Source organism: Chiloscyllium punctatum, chromosome 2, assembly GCF_047496795.1.
Source record: "Chiloscyllium punctatum isolate Juve2018m chromosome 2, sChiPun1.3, whole genome shotgun sequence".
In the NCBI taxonomy this organism is placed as follows: Eukaryota; Metazoa; Chordata; class Chondrichthyes; order Orectolobiformes; family Hemiscylliidae; genus Chiloscyllium; species Chiloscyllium punctatum.
The window spans coordinates 41,493,010-41,515,506 of NC_092740.1; the positions used below are offsets into that span (position 1 = coordinate 41,493,010).

Here is a 22,497-nt window from a genome sequence, read left to right on the forward strand (position 1 = left end):
CAGATGGCACCAAAATAGTTGGGGGTCAGGTAGTTTTGAGGAAGAGGGGAGGCTGGAGAAGGACATGGACAGGCTAGGAAAGTGGGCAAAGAAGTGGCAGGTGGAATACAATCTGGGCAAGTGTGAGGTCGTGCACTTCGTTAGGAAGAATAGAGGTGTAGACTATTTTCTAAATGGGGAAAGATTTTGGAAATCTGAAGCACAAGGGAACTTAGCAGTTCTGGTTCAGAGTTCCCTTAAGGTTAACAAGTTCACTTGACAGTTAGGAAGTCCAATGCAATGTTAGCATTCATTTCAAGAGGACTATAACATGAGCAGAGTAGTACTGCTGAGGTTGTATAAGGTTCTGGTCAGATTGCATTTGGAATATTGTGAGCAGTTTTGGCCTCTGTATCTAAGGAAAGATGTTCTAGCATTCGAGGGGGTCCACAGGAAGTTTACAGACGTGATCCGAGGGCACAGCCTCAGAGTGAAGGGACGAGTCTTTAGGACTGATGAATTTCTTCAGCCATAGGGTGATGAATCTGTGGAACTCTCTGCCTCTGATGTTTGTGGAGACTGAGTCATTTAGCATTATGGTGAGAAAGCAGGAGAATGGGGTTGAGAAACCTATCAGCCATGATCAAATGGTAGAACAGACTTGATGGGTAGAATGGCCTAATTCTGCTCCTATGTCATATGGTCATATCAATGACTTGTATGAGGAGACAGCTTGTATCTACAATTGTAATTTACACAAAGTTACAACACAAACAAAGTTGAGAGGTAGGTGCAAAAAAGGCTGCAAAGCTATGTAGGTTAATTGAGTGGACAAGACATTGGCAGATGGAATGTAATGTGAATTGTGAAGTTAATGCACTTCAGTGGGAAAAATAGATTTTTCTTTAAAGTTTAAAGATTGAAAATTGTTGTTATTCAGAAGGATCTAATTCCTTGGAAAATAATTTCAAAGTAAACGTGTAGATCTAGCAAGAAAGTAATAGTATGCAATCTTTTATTCTATCAGTATTTGAATATGAGCATAAGGATGTCTTGCTGAGGTCGTGTAGGTTCTTCATGTAACTGCATCTACAGTGTCTATTATTGTATCCGAGCCAAATTTTACTTGTCTGAGGGAGTCCAGCAAAAAAAATCATGAGACACGTTACTGGGATATGACGATTATAGTGTCTGGAGTCAGTGATGAGGACTCTAAGGGCAGCTCCTTAACTGTATACCACTGTATCTTGGAGAAGGACTGCACTGCCTGGAGTTTAAACAAATAAGAATGATTGCACTGAAAACATTTGAGGGGGCTTGATAGGGTAGATGCTGGAAGGATGTTTCCTGTGGCTTGGGATGTTAGAACGCATGGTCACCTCTTTAGGACTGAGATGGTGAGCAGTTTCCTTATTTAAAGGGTTGCAAATCATTGGAATCTTTTATCCCTGATAACTGTGAATGCTTATCTTTTAAGTAATTTAAGGCAGAGACTGACAGACGTTTGGATACCAATGAAATAGTGGAAATGGGAGTAGTACGGACAGATAGATTTGAGGTAGAAATTCATCTACGATTTTAATCAGTAGGGATAACAGGCTCGATAGGCCGAGCAGCTCTCAGCTACTCCTGTTTCTTAGGCTATTTGTTCAAGTGACCTTGTCCCTCCCTAACTCTCTAACCTCCATCATACAATCTTTGAAGATATCTGTCTTTCTTAGATTTTGACATCTTCAACATGTCCAATGATACCTTGACAATGTCGTTGCAGTGGTATACAGAGGCCCAGGCTAATGCTCTGGGTTTATGGATTTGAAAAGAATTGTTGAATTGAATCAATAAATATGTAATTAAATGCTAATCTTGTGCTGACCATGAATCATTGTCAGTTGGTTCGCTCATGTTTTCTAGGGAAGAAGCTCTCTGCCCTTGCCTGGTCCGGCCTGTATGTGATTCTAGACTTTCAGCAATGTGGTTAACACTTAACTATCCTCTGAAATGACCTAGAGAAAGGAAGGAAACTGATTGGATAATTAATCTAGGCATTGGAAATGATGATGGTAAACCCAGCCCTGTCAACCCTACAAAGCCGCCCTCACTGAGGCTGGTACCAACACTGGGAGAGCTGTTTGCAGACTGTTTGCACAACAGGTTGACATTATCTGTGAGCTATGATTGTTAGTATGACTATGCCTCAGAAGGTACCATTACCATCCCTGGCTATGTCCTGTTCCACCAGCAGGTCAGGTCCAGCAGACGTGACAGTGGTATACAATCTGGATGGAATCAAATTGGCTAAGGACTGGCACCTGTAATACTAAGAAGTTAAGGAGTCAGCCAAGGTGGATCATCCACTTGGCACTTCTAGGTGGTGATTGTTGCAAATTCTACAGCCTTATCTTCTGTGCTGGGCTCCCCTATCACTGAGGGATGCGGATATCTGTGGAGCATCCTCCAGTGAGTTGTTTAATTGTCCACCACCATTCAGGACTGTAGATCTGATCCATCTGTGAAATTGCTTAACTCTGTCTATCACTTGCTGCTTGTGCTGTTGGGACATTGATAATTCTGTTTGTAGCTTCACCAAGTTGACATCTCGTTTTTAGGTATGCCAGGATCTATTCCTGGCATGCACTCCTGCACTCTTGTTTGAGCCAGATTTGATCCCCTTTCTTGATAGATATTATAGGCAGTGAGATTATAGCTTGTGTTGGAGTATGATTCTGCCACTGTTGATGACCAATAGCACCTCATGGATGCCCAGTCTTGAGTCGTTTGCTGGCAGCCCTACTGATTGGTGTAGAGTCCTAAAAGATGTTGCCGCTAGACTGAGCATGCAGCAAGTAGTAAGGGGAAAACATATTGACTTTATCCTCATCAATCTGCCTTTCACAGATGCACCTGACCTGAACAATGTTCATTGTGGAGTCCAAATCCTACTGTCACATTGAGAATATCCTCCACCGTGCTGTGTAGCACTATCACGGTGCTAAATGGGACAGGCTTCAAACAGATCTAGTAACTCAAAACCACTCTTGACAAGTGTTGGAACGTGTCATCAGTAGTGCTATCAAACATAACCTGCTCTCTGTTGCCTAGTTTGGGTTCTGCCAGGACCACTCAGTCGAATTTCAGAGATGAGGTGATAGTGACTGCCTTTGACATCAAGGTTGAATTTTACCAAGTCTAGCATCAAGGAAATCTAGTAGGAATGGGGGCGGGGGAGAAACACTCCACTAGTTGGAGTCATACCTGGCACATAGGTAGGTGGTTGCGGTTGTTGCAGGAGAGTAATCTTGGCTCCTGGCACCTCTGCGGAATTCCTCATTGTAGAACCCTATGTACAACCATCTTCACCAGCTTCATTGGCTTCACTCTATTGTAAGGTCAGAAGTGGGGATGTTCACTGATAATTGCATCATGTTCAGTACCATTTGCAACTCCTCATACTGAAGCAGTCCATCTCTAAGTGCACCAAGGCCTGGACAGTATTCAAGCTTAGGCTAAAAAGGGCCAAATAACATTCATGCCCCACAAATGCCAGGGACTAACCATTTCTAATAAGATCCAATTTAGCCACCAGCCCTTGACATTCAATTGCGCTACCATCACTGAATCCCCCAACTGTCAAGATCCTGGGGAAGCTAGTATCTACAAGAATACACTAAACTTGCCTGGATGGATGGATTCCAACAAGACTTGAGATTCAACGCCATTCAGGACAATGCACATTTTTGTTACTCCAACCAAAGCAGCAGCATTGTGTACCATCTACAAAATGCACTGCAGCAAATCACCAAGGTTCCCTTGGCGGCACAGACTGTTTCAAAGAACAGGAGCAGCCGATCCATGGGAACATCACCAAACCATATTTCAAGTTCAACTCCAAGCCTCACAGCATCCTGACTTAGTATATCACGTTCATTTACCACTGGGTCATAATCCTGGAAAATCTGCCCTAATTACACTGTGGGTGTACTAAACCCAAAGGTTTACAGCATTTCAAGAACGCACTTTAGGTTTGGGCAGGAATTGTTGACCCAGCTGGCAATGCCCTCATGCCAAAAATGAATTTTTTAAAAATCAGCTATGCTTTTGTCAGTTGCTAGGGCCTATGCTGTTGATTTCCTCCTAAATCTCTCCACATTCTATCTTTTCCCTTGTTTTCAGCACTTGAAACCTCCCTCTTCTGCCAATGTGACTGAGAGAAAATGTATTTGCTATTGCTCCAGTTAAGCGCATGGGGCTTTTTTTTTACTATGTTATAAGAAATTGCATAAATGCGAGTTCATTGATCGTGGCAAAGAATTGTCTTTTACATGTGAAACATTTGAAAATAAATTCCTATTTTCTGCAATCAGCATAATATAGTGATAGATTATGACCTTTCCTCCATTGAAGAAACCATTTGGTTGTTGAGTTCAATATGTGCCCACCATTTATGGGGAGCTAATATGAAATCATTGAATATCCAAACCTTTTCCAAATTTAATATTTAATTAAACTTACAATTAGGCTGATTCAAATGTGAATTTTAATTTTTCAGCCATATGACTATTTTGTGAGATCTTGTTTATAATCAGAAATATTTTGTGTTATTTTTGGCAAAAATTTATAGGAAATTATTCTAATCTGCGTTATAATTAACTGATCTTTTCGCATTTGAAAACTCACTGGAGGACTGAGAAGGTGAGGTAGCTTTATAACTGTGCTGCACTTGCTGGTAGTGACCTCCCAAATTAAAGTAATACAGCAGTGTATTCTGTGCTGCAGCACTTCATTGTTGCTAAAGCACCTCATTGCTGTGTACACTGTTTAGTAAAAAAAAAATTACGCACAGATCAGAAAAGGTTATTGGCTCCATCAAACTCAAATAAATGTATTCATGGGAAAATTGAGTGAGTATTGAAACCTATCTGGTTTTCACGATTACCACTATCTGCATTAGTTTCATAGTTTTAGCAGTTTACAAGTCATGGTATTCCATGACGTTTTCAGTTATCCTTTCTTTATAATCTTATTTTAAATATTAATTTGTTCATCTTCAAATTAACCTGCATAGTATTAACTGTTTGAGGAGAAAATCTGTTTTTAAATTGCAGAATGTTTACAGCAAGGGGTTAGACAATTGGCCTGTTATGTCCATGCCAGCTCACAACAAGAGCAGTTTGCCTGGTTCCATTCCCCTATCCTTTCTCAATAGCCCTGCAACAATTTTCTCTCCAGTTAATTATCCAATTTCCTTCTGAAAACCTAGACTGAATATATCTCCGTCACACTTCAGGCAGTGCATTCTAGATACTAAACACTTTGTGTAAAATCATGTTGACTTTAGTTCTTTGTCGGTCACTGTAAGTCTTTGGTTCATGGCACTTCTACCAGTAAGAATAATTTCCCCCTTTCTACTCTTGAAATTCCATGATCTTGAGTTCCATCAAATCTCATATTTGCTTTCTCTTCTCCAAGAAGAAGAGCTCCACATTCTCCAATCCATTTAGGGCGGCACTGCAGCTCAGAGGTCTGCACTGCTGCCTCACAGCACCAAGGACCTGGGTTCGAATCCAGCTTTGGGCGAGTATCTGTGTGGAGTTTGCACATTCTCCCCATGTCTGTGTGGGTTTCCTCCGGGTGTTCTGGTTTCCTCCCACAATTCAAAGGTGTGCAGATTAGGTGAATTGGCCAGGCTAAATTGCCTTTGTGTAGGTTATTAGTCAGGAGTAAATCTAGGATCGGGGCTTGGATCACTCCTTGGAGGATTGGTGTGGACTTCTTGGGCCGAAGGGCCTATTTCCACACTGTAGGAATTCTAATTTTATCCATTTATTGTATACCCCTTTTTCTTGGAACTTCACCTTTTCCAGTGTCTTTGCATCCATTGTAAATGTTTCAGAATTGGACACAATGCTACAGTTGAGACCAAGCTAATGTTTTACAAAGGTGTACCTTGCTTGTTGGTTACTCTGTGTCCCTATTTGTAAAGCCCAGAACTTCCTATTAACCGCTTTCTCAACATACCTCGCCATTTTCAATGATTTATGCATCTATGTCCCCAGACTGCTATTTATTTATTTATTGCCTTTGTTTAGATAGGTAATTTAAACTCTTTATGTTCAGTACTGTTGGGGAAGATATTTACATTTTATCATGCTTGCTTATTATACTCCCAGTATTTAATTCTGTGCTCAAAATCCAAGTTGAATGATTTGTTTGCACCAAATCTCCTCAAATCACAGTATCTGTTCTTCTCAAGGTCTTCAATTGGGATCGTCTACACATTTGTCAAATATCGTTTGTAGTTAATGACTATTCATCAAATTTCACAAAACGTCCAGCGAGTTGCTATCCTCAGTCAGCATCTTTCAAACTCATGTTCACCTCTACAAGGACAAGGGCAGCCAATACGTGGAAATATCACCACCTGCAAATTCCTGTCCAAGCACTGATCATTCTGACTTGGAGATATGTTGCCATTCCTTCACTGTTGTTGGGTCAAAATCATGGAATTTCCCCCTCAAATTGCATTGTGGGCCAACTAGGGACAGGCAGTAAAATTCTGGCTAACAGCAACGCCCACATCCCACAAATGAATTTTAAAAAAGTTTGAATTAGTGTATTTCAGCATACTTTAGAGATTATTCTGAGGATAGGCCATAATAGTGTAATTCAACTGCTCTTTTAGGAAAATCTTTGGGCGAAAATTTTCAGTAAGACTAATCAAGGGACATAGATTTAAAGTACAGATGTAGGCTTAGAACATTAATAGCACTTGTTCTAATCTGTTAAATGTGATTGAACATAGAACAGTGCGGCACAGGAACTTCATCGTACCATGCTTGCACCAACCATGATGCCATTCTAAACTAATCCCATCTGACTGCATGTGGTCTATATCCCTCTGTTCATGTGTCTGTTTAAATGCCTCTTAAACATTGCTATTGCATCTGCTCCTACCACTGCCTCTGACAGCCCGTTCCAAATGCTACCATCCTCTGTGTTTAAAAAAAAACTTGTCTCACATCTCCGTTAAACTTTCAGCTTCTCATTTAAACTTATGCCCCTCCGTTTTTGACATTTCCACCCTGGTAAAAAGACCAACTATTCGCCCCATCCATACAATTCATAATTATACATATTTCTATCATTGTCAGCTTCTGATGCTCTGGTGAAACAATCCAAGTTTGTTTAGCCTTTTCTTATAGCTAATGGCTCCAAATCTGGCAACATCCTGGTAAACCTCTTTTACACCCTCTTCAAAGACTCCACATTCTTCCTATAGTGTAGCAACCTGAGCTGCACACCGTACTCCAAAAGGGACCAAACTAAATGTTATGCTTTATAATCTGGTAAATTAATCTTCTATATCAAGATAAGGTAGAAGGCATACTACTTAACAATGAGATAAATGATCTAAATTTTTAATAAATGATAAACTGGTTGTAGAATTTTAAAAGTATGCCATCAGCTGTTTTATATGTCTGTTCAGTCATTCAATCGACAGTGGCCATCTAACCCCAGTATCAGAGTCCATGCTGATTCTAAAGAACAACTTCTGAAGGGCTCTACAAATTCTGTTTGAATTTTAAAGAAGTTAATATTGGTGTACGTTAGTCATAATCGAATTTGTTTGTACTTTCTATGCAATCACGCCTGTTGATTTCTGTGGCCTTTTTTCTACTCATAGCACGGACCATTTCACTTGACTAATCTAGGTACTAGGAGCAGTCAGGATATGGGATCTGGGATGAAGATAGCTGCTGATTCTGCCCTCTTTGGAAGGGAAAGAGAAAGGTAAGTAGTTTACTTTACCAGTTGCAAGATGTAATTTGTTTGAGACTGTTAATTCTTAAGGGCCAATGATTTCTGGATGTGACATTCAGGGAAAGGGACAGGGCTTAATGAAGCAAGTTTGACATTGTCCAGAGACCTCCAGGGCTTTCTTTGATGGGTGGATCAAAGCTTGCATCTCCTTTAAGATCAGGCTCATTATCGCCATGAGTGTGCCATATTTTGAGAATTTCTAGCCCCTTGCCTTTTTCTTCTATAAACATTTAAAGCTATTTGGACAAACAATACAATGTGACATTTCCCTGAATTCTTGCTGACCACAGGTTTCATGGGGTCTCTGCAGAGACAAAGCAATACATACCATTCAAGATATGACAGATAGTATGTGAACTAGAACCTTAAAATTCAACAAGCAATGAGGTAATGCATTCAAAAAGTTTAAATCAGTGCTGTCAGTACGGACATTCAAATGTAACTGAGACGTGCTGGCTGAATCTTCTTGTATATTTGTAGTTGTGCAATAGAAAAGGACTTTTAGATTTCCTCATATTTCCTGAGATTGTCACCTAGCATTAGAATCTGCCAAGGGTTGAACCTCTGCTGGATTCGTAAATGGCTCAGGATTACAGGTTTTGGTCCTCAGCCTGGTATTCAGTTTTGATGGGATACTTCTACCAAGGACATGGAAACCTTTACACTAATTGAAAGTGGTTGAACACACAGTGAACAAAGTGGAAGTATAATTGCATAATTTGAATTCCATTGATGTGTTGGAATGCAAGTGTTCTTATTTTAGAAGGCATTCTTGTCTATCAGTAGCATTGGCATTTCTGGCTACGCCGAATTGAAAAATATTAGCTCTGTTTTGTGTTTCGGTATCATAGTATCTCATGTATCACTGATATTACAGTGTTTCTGGGGAGGAGGGTGAACAGCCAGTTCTTGGTCCATATTGTACAAATCACTTTGGTAGAAAGAAGGATGTGGTCCTGCAGACAGAATTTGGGGAGCTAGGTAGGAATTTAACAAGCAAAATCTAAAAGCAAATCTATAGTTTACTTGCAGTGCTGCTTGCAAATCGGTATATAAATATGAATTCAAAGTTGATGAATGCTCGGCCGGAAATAGTAGGAAGGGCTTTAGTTTCTTGTAACATTGGGACGCTGGGTGAGATGGGACATTCATAGATTAGGTGAGTTGTGTGACTGTTATTGCAAAAAGTGGAAGTTGGGGAGGGTTTAAGCTAATCTGGTCAACAAAGGGATAGCATCAGAGAGGAATAGTAAGACGCACAGAATACTGGGCAATGGTTAGTACAGGAATATTCAAGAGGTGTGATCAGAGTATGGGCAAAACATAATTAAGTCTACATGAGGGTTACTGTGCATGTATGTGACTACGTGGAGCGTGGTAAGTAAGATTGGTATCTGGAAATATGGTTTTGTGGCTAAACGAGAGACCTGGCTTAAAGATGAGGAAGACTCAATATTAAATATTCCTAATGGAAGACATTCAGAAAAATTAAAAGCAGGAAATGTGAAGGTTGGCACTATTGATTAGTGAGAGGTTCACACACAGTGCTGGAGAAAGCAATGTCCCAAATGGGTCAAAGGTGAAATCTATTTGGTTAGATTGAAGTGTAACAAAAGTAGTGCAGTTGCATTGTTTTGTGTTGTATATAGGCCACTGACTAGTGGCAAGGCTGTAGAGTGACAAATTAACAAGGAAATTACAAAAACTTGCAAAAACCATAGCGTAGTTATAACGGGGATTTTAATTATTACTATCCCAGTCAGTAGTCAGATAGTGTAAGAGACAGTGAGTGACTAGAATTCCTAGTGTCTGGAAAACTTTCTACAGAAATGTATTTTCAGTCCCAAAAGAAAGGTGCAGGTAGACATAGTTTTGGAAATAAGGTGGACCAAGGAGCTCATGTGTAACTAGTAGCACCATAAGGTTAAAGCTAACTATGAAAAAGAACAAAGAACAGTTCAGAATAAGAATAATTAACTTCACTGGGACAAGAACAGATTTGGGCTGAATCAATTGTGAAAGATTTACAGGAATATCAGTAGCCTCAAAGAAGAGGTATTTCAAACATTGTTGAGATGTATACTGTTCAAAAGCAAGGAGTAGGGCAAACAAAGCCAGAACCCATTTAATGACAAAAGAAATATAAATTAAGACAAAGAAGAAAAAATGTGCTTAAGACACGTTAAGTAGAAAGCATAGTTGCAAACCAGGTTGAATATAGAGGGTTTGAAGGGGAGTTGAATTAAATATTTTTAAAAAGAAAACGAAGCGAGAGTATGAAAAGAGTGGTAATGAGCACTCTTGTTTTGGTTCCCAATTAGAGTCTAAAAAGGAATTTATTCAAAGGCAGAAAGCATTAGAAATACTGCAGAAAAGATTCAAAGGAATATCATGGGATGAAAGGAGATTGCAGGAGATGGTATGGTATTTCATGGAGAAATGAAGATTTGATGGAATTAAGTAATGAGGGGCCTGGATGGAGTAGATGGGAGGAAACTGAAATGATAAAGCATGATAGGGCACAGATTTACAGTAATTGGCAAGTGAAATAAAAGTGACATGAGGGAGAATATTTTCACTCAGCAAGTGGTTATGTTCTAGAAAGTACTGCTTGAAATTGTGTTGGAGTGGCAGATTCTATTGAAGCATTCATATGTGTTAAGCAAGATTTTATAGGGCTAAGAGGATGTGGGACAGTGGTAATTGGGCGAAATCTTTAAATATAAAGTATAATGTGGGAGAAAGTGAGGTTATGCACTTTGGCATAGATTGGAAGAGCTGACTGTTATTTCTATAGATCACACCTAAAACAGCCCTCTTTTCTAAGGAAAGATGTACTGTCCAAAACTGTCCAAAACTGTTCATAATGCCTTTCCAAATAAAATATAACAGGACTAATTTGTTTTAACGTCCTTTTGAAAGTAGTAAGCTGCTAATGTCTTCCTTTTATCTTTTCTTGTTTTACAACTTTGCTTTCTCATAAATTATTTATAGTATGCACATAATAAATATTATCAATATTCTCAGCCTCAAGACTTGTCTTTGCTAAATAACGCTAGAAATGTTACTGCTAGCATATTTTCGATAGAATAAACAGCTGTAACGTTTTTTGTTCCATTTCTACATGATTAGTTCCTATGTTGCCTGTATTTCCATCTTTATCAGATGTAGTTTAAGAACCTCCTGTAGATCCACCACAATAGTATGCCATGCATATGAAAAAATAATGTACTTGCCCTACTACAACTGTGTTCACATGTTCTGTTTTCCTTCAGAATGTGTGAAATTATGGAAGTGTACAATTATCTTTTAGCTTGTCATGAGTTATGAAATACCAGTGGAGCACAATATTTAATGGGCATACAATAAACCAGCATTAACAGGAAGAAAGCTTGTAACAATTATCACAATGCATTGTTGTAATCCAATATTTGAAGAGTCACAAATTCTTCCATTGTACCTTGCAGGCAGCTGCTGCCCTTGCTGTCCAACCATGGAGATCATTCTGAAATGCCGAAGACCTCGATGCAAATGTTGCACACCTTAAACATGCAAGGTGAGGACCTTCCACACTTGAACAAGAAAGTCCATTCTACTAAATCAGGCTAACACTTTAATGATGTGTTCTACTCTTTACAGGATTATGCAAGATTAGTCTTTCAAGTATATGAATAAGTTTTTCCTTACTAATTTTTCTCATCTTGTCCCTTTTCTTGTGAAAGGAATAATGTGGGCTACAGTACAAGTGACTTCTCCATCTTAAGTTTAGATCGTAATTGTTGACTGGCTAATTGATCATTAAAGCCTGACCGTATCGTCAAGGCATCCAGATTAATTTAAATTGAAAGTTGCCACTGCATCATAATAAGTGGGAAGCATACTGGACTTTTCTGTCTTCACATACCCTTCCCCTTTCTTTGTCCTTCATCCAGTGATGCTGAGATCACCTGTACCTTGTTGCCCTAATTGAGATCAGCAACCATATCTGGAACTTTACTTGCTGAGCTATGACTGTAATATTAAATTTTAACTTTTCATGATTTGAAATATACACCATAAAGGTAAGTTAAACTTACTGTTCAGGCAGTGTGTAAGCGTTCAATGTGACCTTCCTACAAAAATAACTGGCAAAATACAAAACTCACTGGTTTTCCTACAATACATTCCTGTGTATGCAATAGATAGTTTTCGTTTAAAAAGGGATGAAGGATGCTTCTGTAGTATAATATCAGAAATGATCTTTTGTTCATGCATTTCTCCTTCTTGAAATAACGTTTCTTTTTCTATTTGGAACTGTTCCAGTATGGTTTCTGCTTATTTGGGAGTTGGAGCAACAGACAGGCTCCACTGACTAATATGCCAACTCAGTATTTGGAACCAATTCTGAATATCATTGAGTGCCTCCTATTATTGGGGTATGTTCAATATCAAGCAGGCATAAAATGACAGGTACCTATCAAAGAAAATGTATGAGATTGCATGTGGTACATTACAAAAGAACACAAATAGAGTAGGCTGTACTGCCTCAAGAGCTGGCTCAACATATAAGTTAATGGCTGATCCTGAACTCTACTTTTCTCACCAAATCTCAATAACTCTTATTTGTTCTAAAGATTCAGAATGCTCTGAGTGAAGAAATTGCTCCACATTTAAGCCCCAAAATTACCATTTATATCTCGACTGTCTGAATTTTAGATACAAGGGGAAACAGTGTTTCACCATCTATCCCATCAAAATTTTGTATGTTTCAGTGAGAAGTTTTATTTTGACAAGTACTTGGGTTTTCATTAACAAAGGAAATTTAGCAAAGATATAACTGGTTCATTTGAGTTTTAACCAATAGTTTTGATTGTTTCTCATTTCTATTAGTGATGATGTAAATAGTTAATGGGAAAGCAAGTGCATCACAATTTTGGCTTCAAGAAAACATTGATTTGCCAGGTAATGTTCTGGAGACATGGGTATGAATCCTGAATTACAATTTTTAAAGAAAATCTGGAATTGAGTATAACATTGTTCATCGTCCAGAAAACCCACCTGACTCATTTATGTCCTTCAGGCAGTGAAGCTGCCATCCTCGCCTTGTCCAACCCACATGTGACTCCAGACCCACATCAATATGGTCTTAAACTACTCTTTTTACAATTTGGGTGAGGCACTGAATGCTGAGCAGGCCAGCGATGCCCACATTCTGTGAATGAATAGTTTTTAAAAAGCTATAATTCAGAGTGGTGTGAGCTATTCATGCATCTACCATGTACTCAATAGCATATTATTACAATGGATAATTTTATAAATACGTGATGCCTTATTTAGATATGAAAATATTCAAGGGAAGGGATTGACTACTGTCAAGTTCTTTGGCAAGATCACAATTTTAAAAAATTTTCATTCAAGCTGAGTTGTTTATAAACAATTTATCCTAATTCATTGTATTTAGAAATCTGGTTTACCTAGATGGCATTGGTATAGGTACCTCCAATATTTAGAAAATTTGTTTCAGTAAATTGACTTTTGTAGTATGTTTAATTTGCCAAAGGGATAGTAAGTCAGGGAATTGTCAGATTCTTAGAGAAAAAGTGAAGATATGCCTACTTCGTTAATCTTTTATTCATTGTCCAATTGTTTTAATATAAAACCTGGCTAAGATCTTACAGAATGTGGCAGTTAAGTGAGAAAAATTAATAATCCCTGCAGTGTTTATGTCATTTGTGAAACTTTTACTGGTCAATTTGAAGGGCATTGTTTAATACAACTATTAAGGAGCTAAGCATGCTGTAAAGGTTTTTATTGTGCTGCAGTTTGAGGTAGTTAATATATCACAATTAATCTGAATTTAATTTTCCCTTGTGTCTTGTGTTCTCTTACATGTTTCTGATGGGACTTCACCTGCTGCTGTCAACTTGACATGGTTTTATGACATCTTGTGTACCGTACTACAAATGATTTATTTTAATGAATTGTCTGTAAAAAATTTAAACATTAACAATGTGTTCTCTTTCCCACAAACTAAATTCTCTCTTTTATATTGAATAATTCTTGGCTTTCTGGGTATGTATGGTGTTTGGGGATTTTTATTTTAAAATGTAGGTCATATCTCTTCTCCAAGCCATAAGCGACACAAGACTAGTGATAGCCTAGGTGCCCTGGCACAGTATGGGGAGGACTCTTCAGATGAGGAAGACGACCGGCATAAGCGAGGTGGGAGATACAGACCTTCTGGAAATGCATCACGCAATATGTACCATCCCTACTTTCAGCATTCAATCCACCAACAGCATCCTCATCAACACCATCAGCAGCAGCAACATGGTTTACCCAGGTCTCAAAATTCCATGCCCTTCTGGATGGCACCCAATTAATATTGCAAATGTTATAAATGTATCTTTGTCAATGTTCTCTTCACTCTGTGCAGCTAAACTACTATTGTACAAATCAGCCTGTGTGTGCTAGGTGCAGTACTATTACCCAATTTCTGAGGACACCTGGAATTAAATTTAATGGACCATCATAATCGAGTGGCTGGCTGTGTAACATTGGAAGATAGACTTTAATGAAAGTTGCAGTTGAACCATCATATTTGGCATTTTTACAGGAATCCAGCTGCAGTATTGTGAAGAGTGAAGTCTCAAATTCCAGAATTAAGGACAATGAAAACTCCAGCTTTTTCCTGCTGGTACTTTGCAGAAGCATGATTTGTGCACCAATCTTATGTTGTAATTGGCAAGGATTTAGTGTATTAAATATAGCCTGTAAAATAAAAGTATGTGAAAGAAGTGAGGTATAAAGTGTTGAAAACTAACTCCCTTCAAATTTGGTTTACAGACATTGAAACTGTGAAAGCAGCATGGAGAATTAATCTATTTTGTTACTGAATTTTTAGATCAGTCACCATTTGCCATTGTTGGGCCTAATAAAATAAATTACAGACTTCATTCCTTTTGACAAAGTATATTTTTACAAAGTGATTGAGATAATGGTAGTCCTTTGAAATTAACAATACCTATTCCAGTTTAACCATTAGTCAAAAGCATCACTTGTGTTGTTGCACTGAGACAGGCAGAACAGCTGCATGCATTGAGCCTGTGTGCAAAGTATAGGCCATGACACCACACTGCAAGCCTGGCAGATAATCCTTAATATTCAAAGAATTATGCTGACAACCAATTTAGGACTATCTAGCTACAGCTAAATAGTCTTCCAAACGTGGGTTGGATGTGTACAGTAAGTATACCTCAGTATTTGAGGAAGTGGGTTATTTGAAGTGAAACTCTTTTATACTCCTAGTTAGTTGTTCAGTATTAGATTATTCAGCAAGTGTATAAGGATTTACACTGACAGGCATGCCACGTCCTGGAAACTATACAATTCTTTGCATTTTTCCAACTCAGATGATTGTACATTCTTCATGGCAACCTATCAGCATCTAGTCTCATGCAGTAAAAACAACAGCTGTTTTTTCCCCTTGAATTTATATTCTTATTGTCCTGAGGAGTGCAAGATGAAAACCTTACACAAATCATTTGGCAATATTCATTCTTGGAAGGACTGTATACTTTTTTTAAAAAAAAGTAAACTGCATTTGGGGATCCTTAGGTGCTACACCAAAACAGAACTGGAATGAATGCAAGTAGCCTCAATGTGCATATTTGCTTTTTATTTTACAATATAAAAACTTGTGCCTTTGACGTATAATTAATTTACAAAACTCAACTTGTGACAGTGTCTTCAGTTTACTCTCTCTCAGTATCTTTAACCCACAATGTTTTTGGTGTTGCTTTCCGATTTGTGGTTTGTTGAAAAGTTTCAGAAAATCTGTTTCTAGCTTTGGCCCAATTTTTCTGTTTGTTGGATCTGAACAGTTGTACATCTTCAATGAAAAGTGATTCAGTGGCTCCTAAACCAGCTTGTGACTGATGAAGTTGAACTTGAATCTGAAATTACAGATATAACAAAGACAGCATTTAGGATTTAACAAGGAATTGGCATGCTTACAGCACACTATTAGATGTCTGCCTTGCAATTTCTCATCAAGACGTAAATGTATTTTTAGATGTTTACCTAAGAATAAAACATCCTTCAAACAAGTTACAATGTATACTACAATCCTGAAATGGTTTGGATCGTTGGCCAAATATTTTGGAACTTACGCCAGTGTCTGTGGTGATAGCCTGATGATTAAAACTGCATATCACACCAGGCAAGCTCAATTCAGTCGGCATCTAAAGGTGCAATTGTGAGCACAGTTCAATCAATAAAGATTAGTAGAGAAAATATGGATTGATTCATTTTGGTATCTGCCATTTCATCTATTCAGGTTGCAAAACTGCTAAGTACACTAATACACACAGATCTTCCAATAGGACAGAACATGAAACTTTCCTGCTGAACCATTAGAAGCTCAAATACTTCTTTGGCTTGGTAAATGCACTGCTACAGTCTACCAACATGTTTAAGCAGCTGTTAAGCAATGGTTTAGTGGTATAATCTCTAGCCTATTAGTCCAGAAACTCAGCTGTTTTTGTGACCCTTGTATGAATCTGGCTATGATGGGAGAATTAAATATCTACAGATGACCATGAAACCATTGCTAATTGTCAGAAAAACTCATAGCTTATCTTTTAGGGAAGAAAATTTGCTACCCGCGCCTGGTCTGAATATGTGACTTCATACCCACAGCAATGTAGTTGACTCTCAACTGCCCTATGTAATAGCCTAGCAAGTCACTCAGTTCAAGGGTAGCTAGGGATAGGATAAGAAATGCCTATGACGGACAAATGAAAAAAATGTTAACATTTATACAATGAGTTGCATTACAACTAATAGGCAAGTTGACTTTAAAGCATATTAGAATCCCTACAGTGCAGAAAAACCATTTGGCTCAGCAAGTCCACATTGACCCTCCAAAGAGCGACCAACCCAATCCTGCATTTACCGTAGCTAGCCCACCTAGCCTCCATCCCTGGAAACCATGGGCAATTTTAGCATAGCCAATCCACCTAATCTGTACATCTCTGGACTGGGAGGAAACCTATGCAGACATGCGGAGAATGTGCAAACTCCACGTGGTCACTCAAGGCTGGAATCGAACCTGGATCCTTAATGCTGTAAGACACTGTCCAGGATGGTGCAGCCGTTACGCCGCCCATTAAGTCTAGTAATAAAAAATAAATCACTCATTTCCAATTCATTTCCCTCTATTGCAGAAGAAATGGAAATTATAGAAGGCTCATTAATATGTAGCAACTTTTTTTAGATGTTTAGTTTTATGTCTCTCAATTTCCTAATTTGTTTTGATCCAAAAGGCAATTTCTAACAGTTGCCTGTGTAGTAAGGCAAAGACAACTTACCGGCTCTTTAATTCCACAACTCTCTTTGCCAAGTCCTTCACCTTTCTTCCAGCCCATCTTTTCCAGCATCTTTCTCCCTTTATTGCTGTCACAGATTTCCCTAAGATGATAATAGTAAATTATGCACTGACACAATCAAGTTTTTGATATCATTATATCCTTAGACCAGTACCCAGTCTCCCTCAGATTACTTTCAGAAACAGGTGGAGTATGTCCTGGACAGTCACATGCAGGACCTTTTCTCTCTAACTTGCTTATGCAATTCTATTTTGAAACCAATAGTTGAATCTATCTCCATTGGCATTCTCTGGTTTTTCAGCCCTAATGCCAATCGGAATAGAAGTAAAAGGTCAAGTGACCAAATAGGGTCTTCCTTCTCTCACCAAGGAAAAATAGCAAAATTCTATTGGAAACTTGATCAGAAACAGCCAAGATCATTTTTGGTAAGCAATTTATATTCTCTGCTGGTACTGAACAAGGGTGCATTTGGTAAATTCTGAAATTTTCAACAACTTGCAGAGTGAATTACATACTTACACATTGACTGAAGCAGGAGCATCATCTCTTTTATAGATACCATCACTTCCAACAAGTTGTCTGCGATTGGCAGCTCGATCCTTATACATTGAGTTCTTTAACGTTTGACATCCTTCATATGCACTATTCTAAATTTTAAATGGCAACAAGTTTAATAAACTGTTTAAAATGAACATTTCAGAAAGAGCATCACACTCTCTGTTGCACATAATCCCCTATAAAAACCAAGTTTAGTTTACATAAGAACTAGAAGTTAGAGTTGACAATTCAGCCCCTCAAGCCTGTACCATCATTTAATACAATCTCATATTGGCCTCAGCTCCACTTTTCTGCCTGCTCTCCTTAACCCTTCAACTAATTACTAATTTAAAAACCTGTCTATCGCTTAAAATTTACTCAATGTGTCATTATTTATCATACTTAGGTAGTGGATTTCTCAGATTCACAAACCTTGAAGAGAAGTAATTTCTCCTAGAGTCAGGAGAGATGTACTTCAGGCCAACTCGTTCATGCGACCAGATATTCTAACCTAATCTAGTCCAATTTGCCAGCACTTGGCCCATATCTGTCTAAACCCTTCCTATTCATACACCCATCCAAATGTCTTAAATGTTGTAATTGCACCCACCGCCACCACTTCCTCTGGCAGCTCATTCCATACATGTACCACCCTCTGTCCCTTAGGTCTCTTTTATATCCTTCCCCTCTCACTGTAAATATGCCCTCTAGTTTGGGACTCCCTCACCCCAAGGAAAAGACCTTCTCTATTTATCCTATCCATGCCCCTCATGATTTTATAAAGCTCAGTCTATTATGCTCCAGGGAAACAGCCTATCCTTACAGCTCAAACCCTCCAACCCTGGCCACATCCTTGTAAATCTTCTCTAAACCCTTTTAAGTTTCCTTCCTATTGGAGGGAGGCCAAAATTGCACACACTATTCCAAAAGTGGCCTAACCAATGTCCTGTACAGCAGCAACATGACCTCCAAACTTGTACGCTCAATACTCTGACCAATAAAGGAAAGCATGCCAAATACCTTCCTTATTATCCTCCTATCTACCTGTGACTCCACTTTTAAAAGAATTACGAATCTGCATGCCAAGGTCTCTTTGTTCAGCAGCACTCCCAGAACCTTACCATTAAGTGTATAAGTCCTGCCCTGATTTGCCTTTCCAAAATGCAGCACCTCACATTTATCTAAATTTAACTCCATCTGCCACTCCTTGGCCCAGTGGCCTATCTGATCAAGATCCTGTTGCACTCTAGAGGTAACCTTCTTCACTGTACACCACATCTCCAATTTTGGTGTCATCTGCAAACTTATTAACTATACCTCCTATGTTCACATCCAAATCTTCATCTATGTTAAATCTGCTACCCTTTTTCCAAAAACTATAACCTCTTGTTTTAGATTGCCCAACATGAGGAAACACCTCTACATCTATTTTGTCAATCCCCTTTAGCATCTTGTATACCGCAGTTAAATACTCTCTCATACTTCTAAACTTCAGAGTACAGGCCTAAACTATTCAATCTCTAAAAATAAATCCCTTATCTCTAGAACTAATCTAATGAACTTCCTCCAATGCAACTACATTCCTCCTCAAGGGGACAAACCTGTCTGCAATACTCCAGATATAGTTTCACTCATGCCTTCTTTAGCTGTAGCAAGCACAGGGTCATACACAGCATAGAAACAGGCCTTTGGCCCACCATGGTGACAAATACTAATCCCATTTATGTACACTTGGTCCATGGCTACTTTGTCCCAGCATTTCAAATACTCATCCAGATACAACTAAAATGTTGAAAAGTGCCTCCTCCACCACCCTCTCGGGCAACACATTCTACAGATCTAACAGCCACTGGGTGAAATGTTATTTTCCTCAGAGTTACCTGTAACCACTTGCTCTTCGCCTTATAAACTTATGCCCTCTGGTCTTAGGCGTGCCTGCCATAGGGAAGAGATTCTCATGATCTACTTGGTCTACGCCTCTCATGATTTTGTATCCCTCAATCAGATTCCCCCTCAGCCTCCTCTGCTCCAAGGAAAACATACCCAGCTTCTCCAGTCACTCCACAAAACAGACATCATCCCAGACAACATCCTAGTGAATCTCCTCTGCACCCTCTCTAGTGTAATCACATTGTTCCCACAGTGTAGCAACCAGAATTGCACACAGTATTCCACTTGTGGCCTAACCAAAGTTTTATAAAGTTGTAACAAGATTTCCTTGCTCCTAAATTCTACACCCTAGATAACTCTATATGCCTTCCTCACCACATTGTTTACCCCTGCTGACACTTTCAGGGATCTATGGATGTATACTCCAGTACCTTTGTTCCTCAGTACTCGTTAGCGGGATTGTGTCTCTTTCCATTATCATACCTACCAAAATACATTATCTTGCTCTTATCAGAATTAAGTTCCACCTGCCACTGCTCTACCCAATTTACTAGCTAATAACAGATTGTAGCCTGAGACCATCCTCCTCACTATAACACTTGCAATGTTCATGTCATCTGCAAACTTACTCTTCCAAGTGGTTAATATACATAAACAGCAAGGATCCCAGTACTGATGCCCATGGCACACCACTGATCACAAGCTTCCAACTGCAAAAGCAACCCTCCGTCATCACTCTTTGCCTTCAATTTTTAAGCCAATTTTGGATCTAGTTTGCTAACTTGCCTTGGATCCGGTGGGTTCTTCATCATCGATACATTTAATCACCTTTTCAAAAAACTCAATTAAATCAGTCAGGATCTCCCTCTAATAAATCCATGCTTACTGTCTCTGATCAATTCCTGTCTTTCTAAGTATTGATTAATCCTGTCCTTCAGAATTTTTTTTCCAGTAAGTTCCCTAAAGACCAGTTAGTTGGATATAATTAGATTAGATTACTTACAGTATGGAAACAGGCCCTTCGGCCCAACAAGTTCATACCAACCCTCCAAAGAGCAACCCACCCAGACCCATTCCCCTACATTTACCCCTTCACCTAACACTATGGGCAATTTAGCATGGCCAATTCACCTAATCTGCACATCTTTGGACTGTGGGAGGAAACTGGAGCACCCGGACGAAACCCACGTAGACACTGAGAATGTGCAAACTCTACACAGACAGTTGCCCGAGGCAGGAATTGAACCCAGGTCTCTGGCGCTGTGAGGCAGCAGTGCTAACTACCGTGCTGCCCACGGTATATCTGTGCTAACTATCTGGCCTATCCCTTCTACCCTTCTTAAATAAAGGAACCACACTATTGTCCAGTCATCTGGCACTTTACCCGTGACCAGTGGAGTACTAAATATATTAGTCAGGGACTAGCAATCTCCTCCCTTGCTTCCCATAGCAGCCTGGGATATGTCTCATCAGATTCTGGGGATTAATGCACCTACCTGTATGCCCATCTAAACATCCTAGAACCTCATCATCTCAATTGATATACCCAGATACAATGTCTTTCTCCTGTGAATACAAATGAGAAGTATTCACTGAAGTTCTCAGCCACTGGCTCCATGCACAGGTTGCCCCTTTGGTCTCTAATAGGTCCCACCCTTTCCCTGATACTCCTTATCCTTCACATTCTATAAAAAGCCTTCCCATCTTCCTTTATCCCACCTGCCAAAGAGATTTCATGGCCCCTCTTTGTTCCCTCAATTTCCTTTTCAAGCAACCTTCTGCACCCTCTATACTTTTGAAAGATCTACCCTGTTTTTAAACACACTGTACCTGACATATGCTTCCTTTTTTATTTAATTTATCAAGCTAATCAACATCTGTTGAAATCCAGGTTTCCCTGGACCTGCTGCCCTTCCCTTCATCATTAGTGGGACATGCTAGCCCCGAATCTAAATATACCACTTTAAAAAGACTTCCATTTTCCAAATGTAGACTTACCTGCAAGGTTCCCAGTCTATGTTTGCCAGATTCTGTCTAATGACATTGAAGTTAGCCTTCCCCCAGTTTAGACACTTCTGTGCTATCCTTATCCCTTTCTCTAATGACCTTCAAAACTTAGTTATGGTCAATATCTCCGAAATGTTCTACTGGATTAGTGGTGCTGGAAGAGCACAGCAGTTCAGGCAGCATCCAACGAGCAGCGAAATCAACGTTTCGGGCAAAAGCCCTTCATCAGGAATAAAGGCAGTGAGGAAGGGCTTTTGCCCGAAACGTTGATTTCGCTGCTCGTTGGATGCTGCCTGAACTGCTGTGCTCTTCCAGCACCACTAATCCAGTATTTGATTTTCAGCATCTGCAGTCATTGTTTTTACCTCTCCGAAATGTTCACCCAGTAAAACGTCAATCACTTGACTGGCTTCTTTTCCTTGGATTAGGTCAAGTGCTGCCCCATCTCTAGTGAAACAATGTACTGGCATAAAAATCTCTCCTTGATACTTTAAAAATTTCATCCCTAATTCTTTCACACTAATGCAATCCTAGTAAAGTCCCCTACAACCATAATTTTGTTTCTCTCACACCTTTCTGTCATTTGCCTACATAGCTGCTCCTCTTATCGTGCTCAGACTATCGGAAGGCCCATATTATAATCCCAGTAAGATAATCACCCCTATTTTCTTAGCTCTACCCAAATGGCCTCATTTGAAGGCTCTTCTTGAAGGCCCTGTCTCATTACTGCAGTGACAGTTTCCTCTATCAATAATGCAATGCCCCACCTCTCTTACATAATGTCTGAAACTTTTATAACACGGAATGTGGAGCTGCCAGTGACTACAACACTACCCACAAGCTCAGCAATGCTCAGTATCACAATTTCACCAGTTTAGCATTAAAATAAATACAATTT

The 22,497-nt window shown here is 39.2% G+C and overlaps 2 protein-coding genes and 1 non-coding gene across 7 annotated transcripts in view; 2 read left to right on the forward strand and 1 right to left on the reverse strand.

The window, feature by feature from the left end:
• The window catches only part of LOC140453157 (KH homology domain-containing protein 4-like), a 72,713-nt gene extending 57,981 nt beyond the window's left edge, over positions 1 to 14,732 (forward strand). For both annotated transcript variants that reach the window (XM_072547608.1, XM_072547618.1), the window contains 3 exons: positions 7,661 to 7,767; positions 11,265 to 11,353; positions 13,888 to 14,732. In XM_072547608.1, coding sequence (XP_072403709.1) covers positions 7,661 to 7,767; positions 11,265 to 11,353; positions 13,888 to 14,159 — 468 coding nt within the window. In that variant the 3' untranslated portion in view covers positions 14,160 to 14,732. The remainder of the gene's footprint in view (positions 1 to 7,660; positions 7,768 to 11,264; positions 11,354 to 13,887) is intronic.
• On the forward strand, positions 4,654 to 4,796 carry LOC140453580 (small nucleolar RNA SNORA47). The gene has a single exon (XR_011952440.1). It is a non-coding gene; the product is annotated as a small nucleolar RNA SNORA47 (small nucleolar RNA).
• A 701-nt stretch (positions 14,733 to 15,433) lies between the features above and the next one.
• Positions 15,434 to 22,497, reverse strand: part of aggf1 (angiogenic factor with G patch and FHA domains 1) — a 57,417-nt gene continuing 50,353 nt past the window's right edge. For all 4 annotated transcript variants that reach the window (XM_072547578.1, XM_072547596.1, XM_072547568.1 and 1 more), the window contains 3 exons: positions 17,685 to 17,812; positions 17,148 to 17,247; positions 15,434 to 15,731 (listed from right to left, as the gene is read on the reverse strand). In XM_072547578.1, coding sequence (XP_072403679.1) covers positions 15,531 to 15,731; positions 17,148 to 17,247; positions 17,685 to 17,812 — 429 coding nt within the window. In that variant the 3' untranslated portion in view covers positions 15,434 to 15,530. The remainder of the gene's footprint in view (positions 15,732 to 17,147; positions 17,248 to 17,684; positions 17,813 to 22,497) is intronic.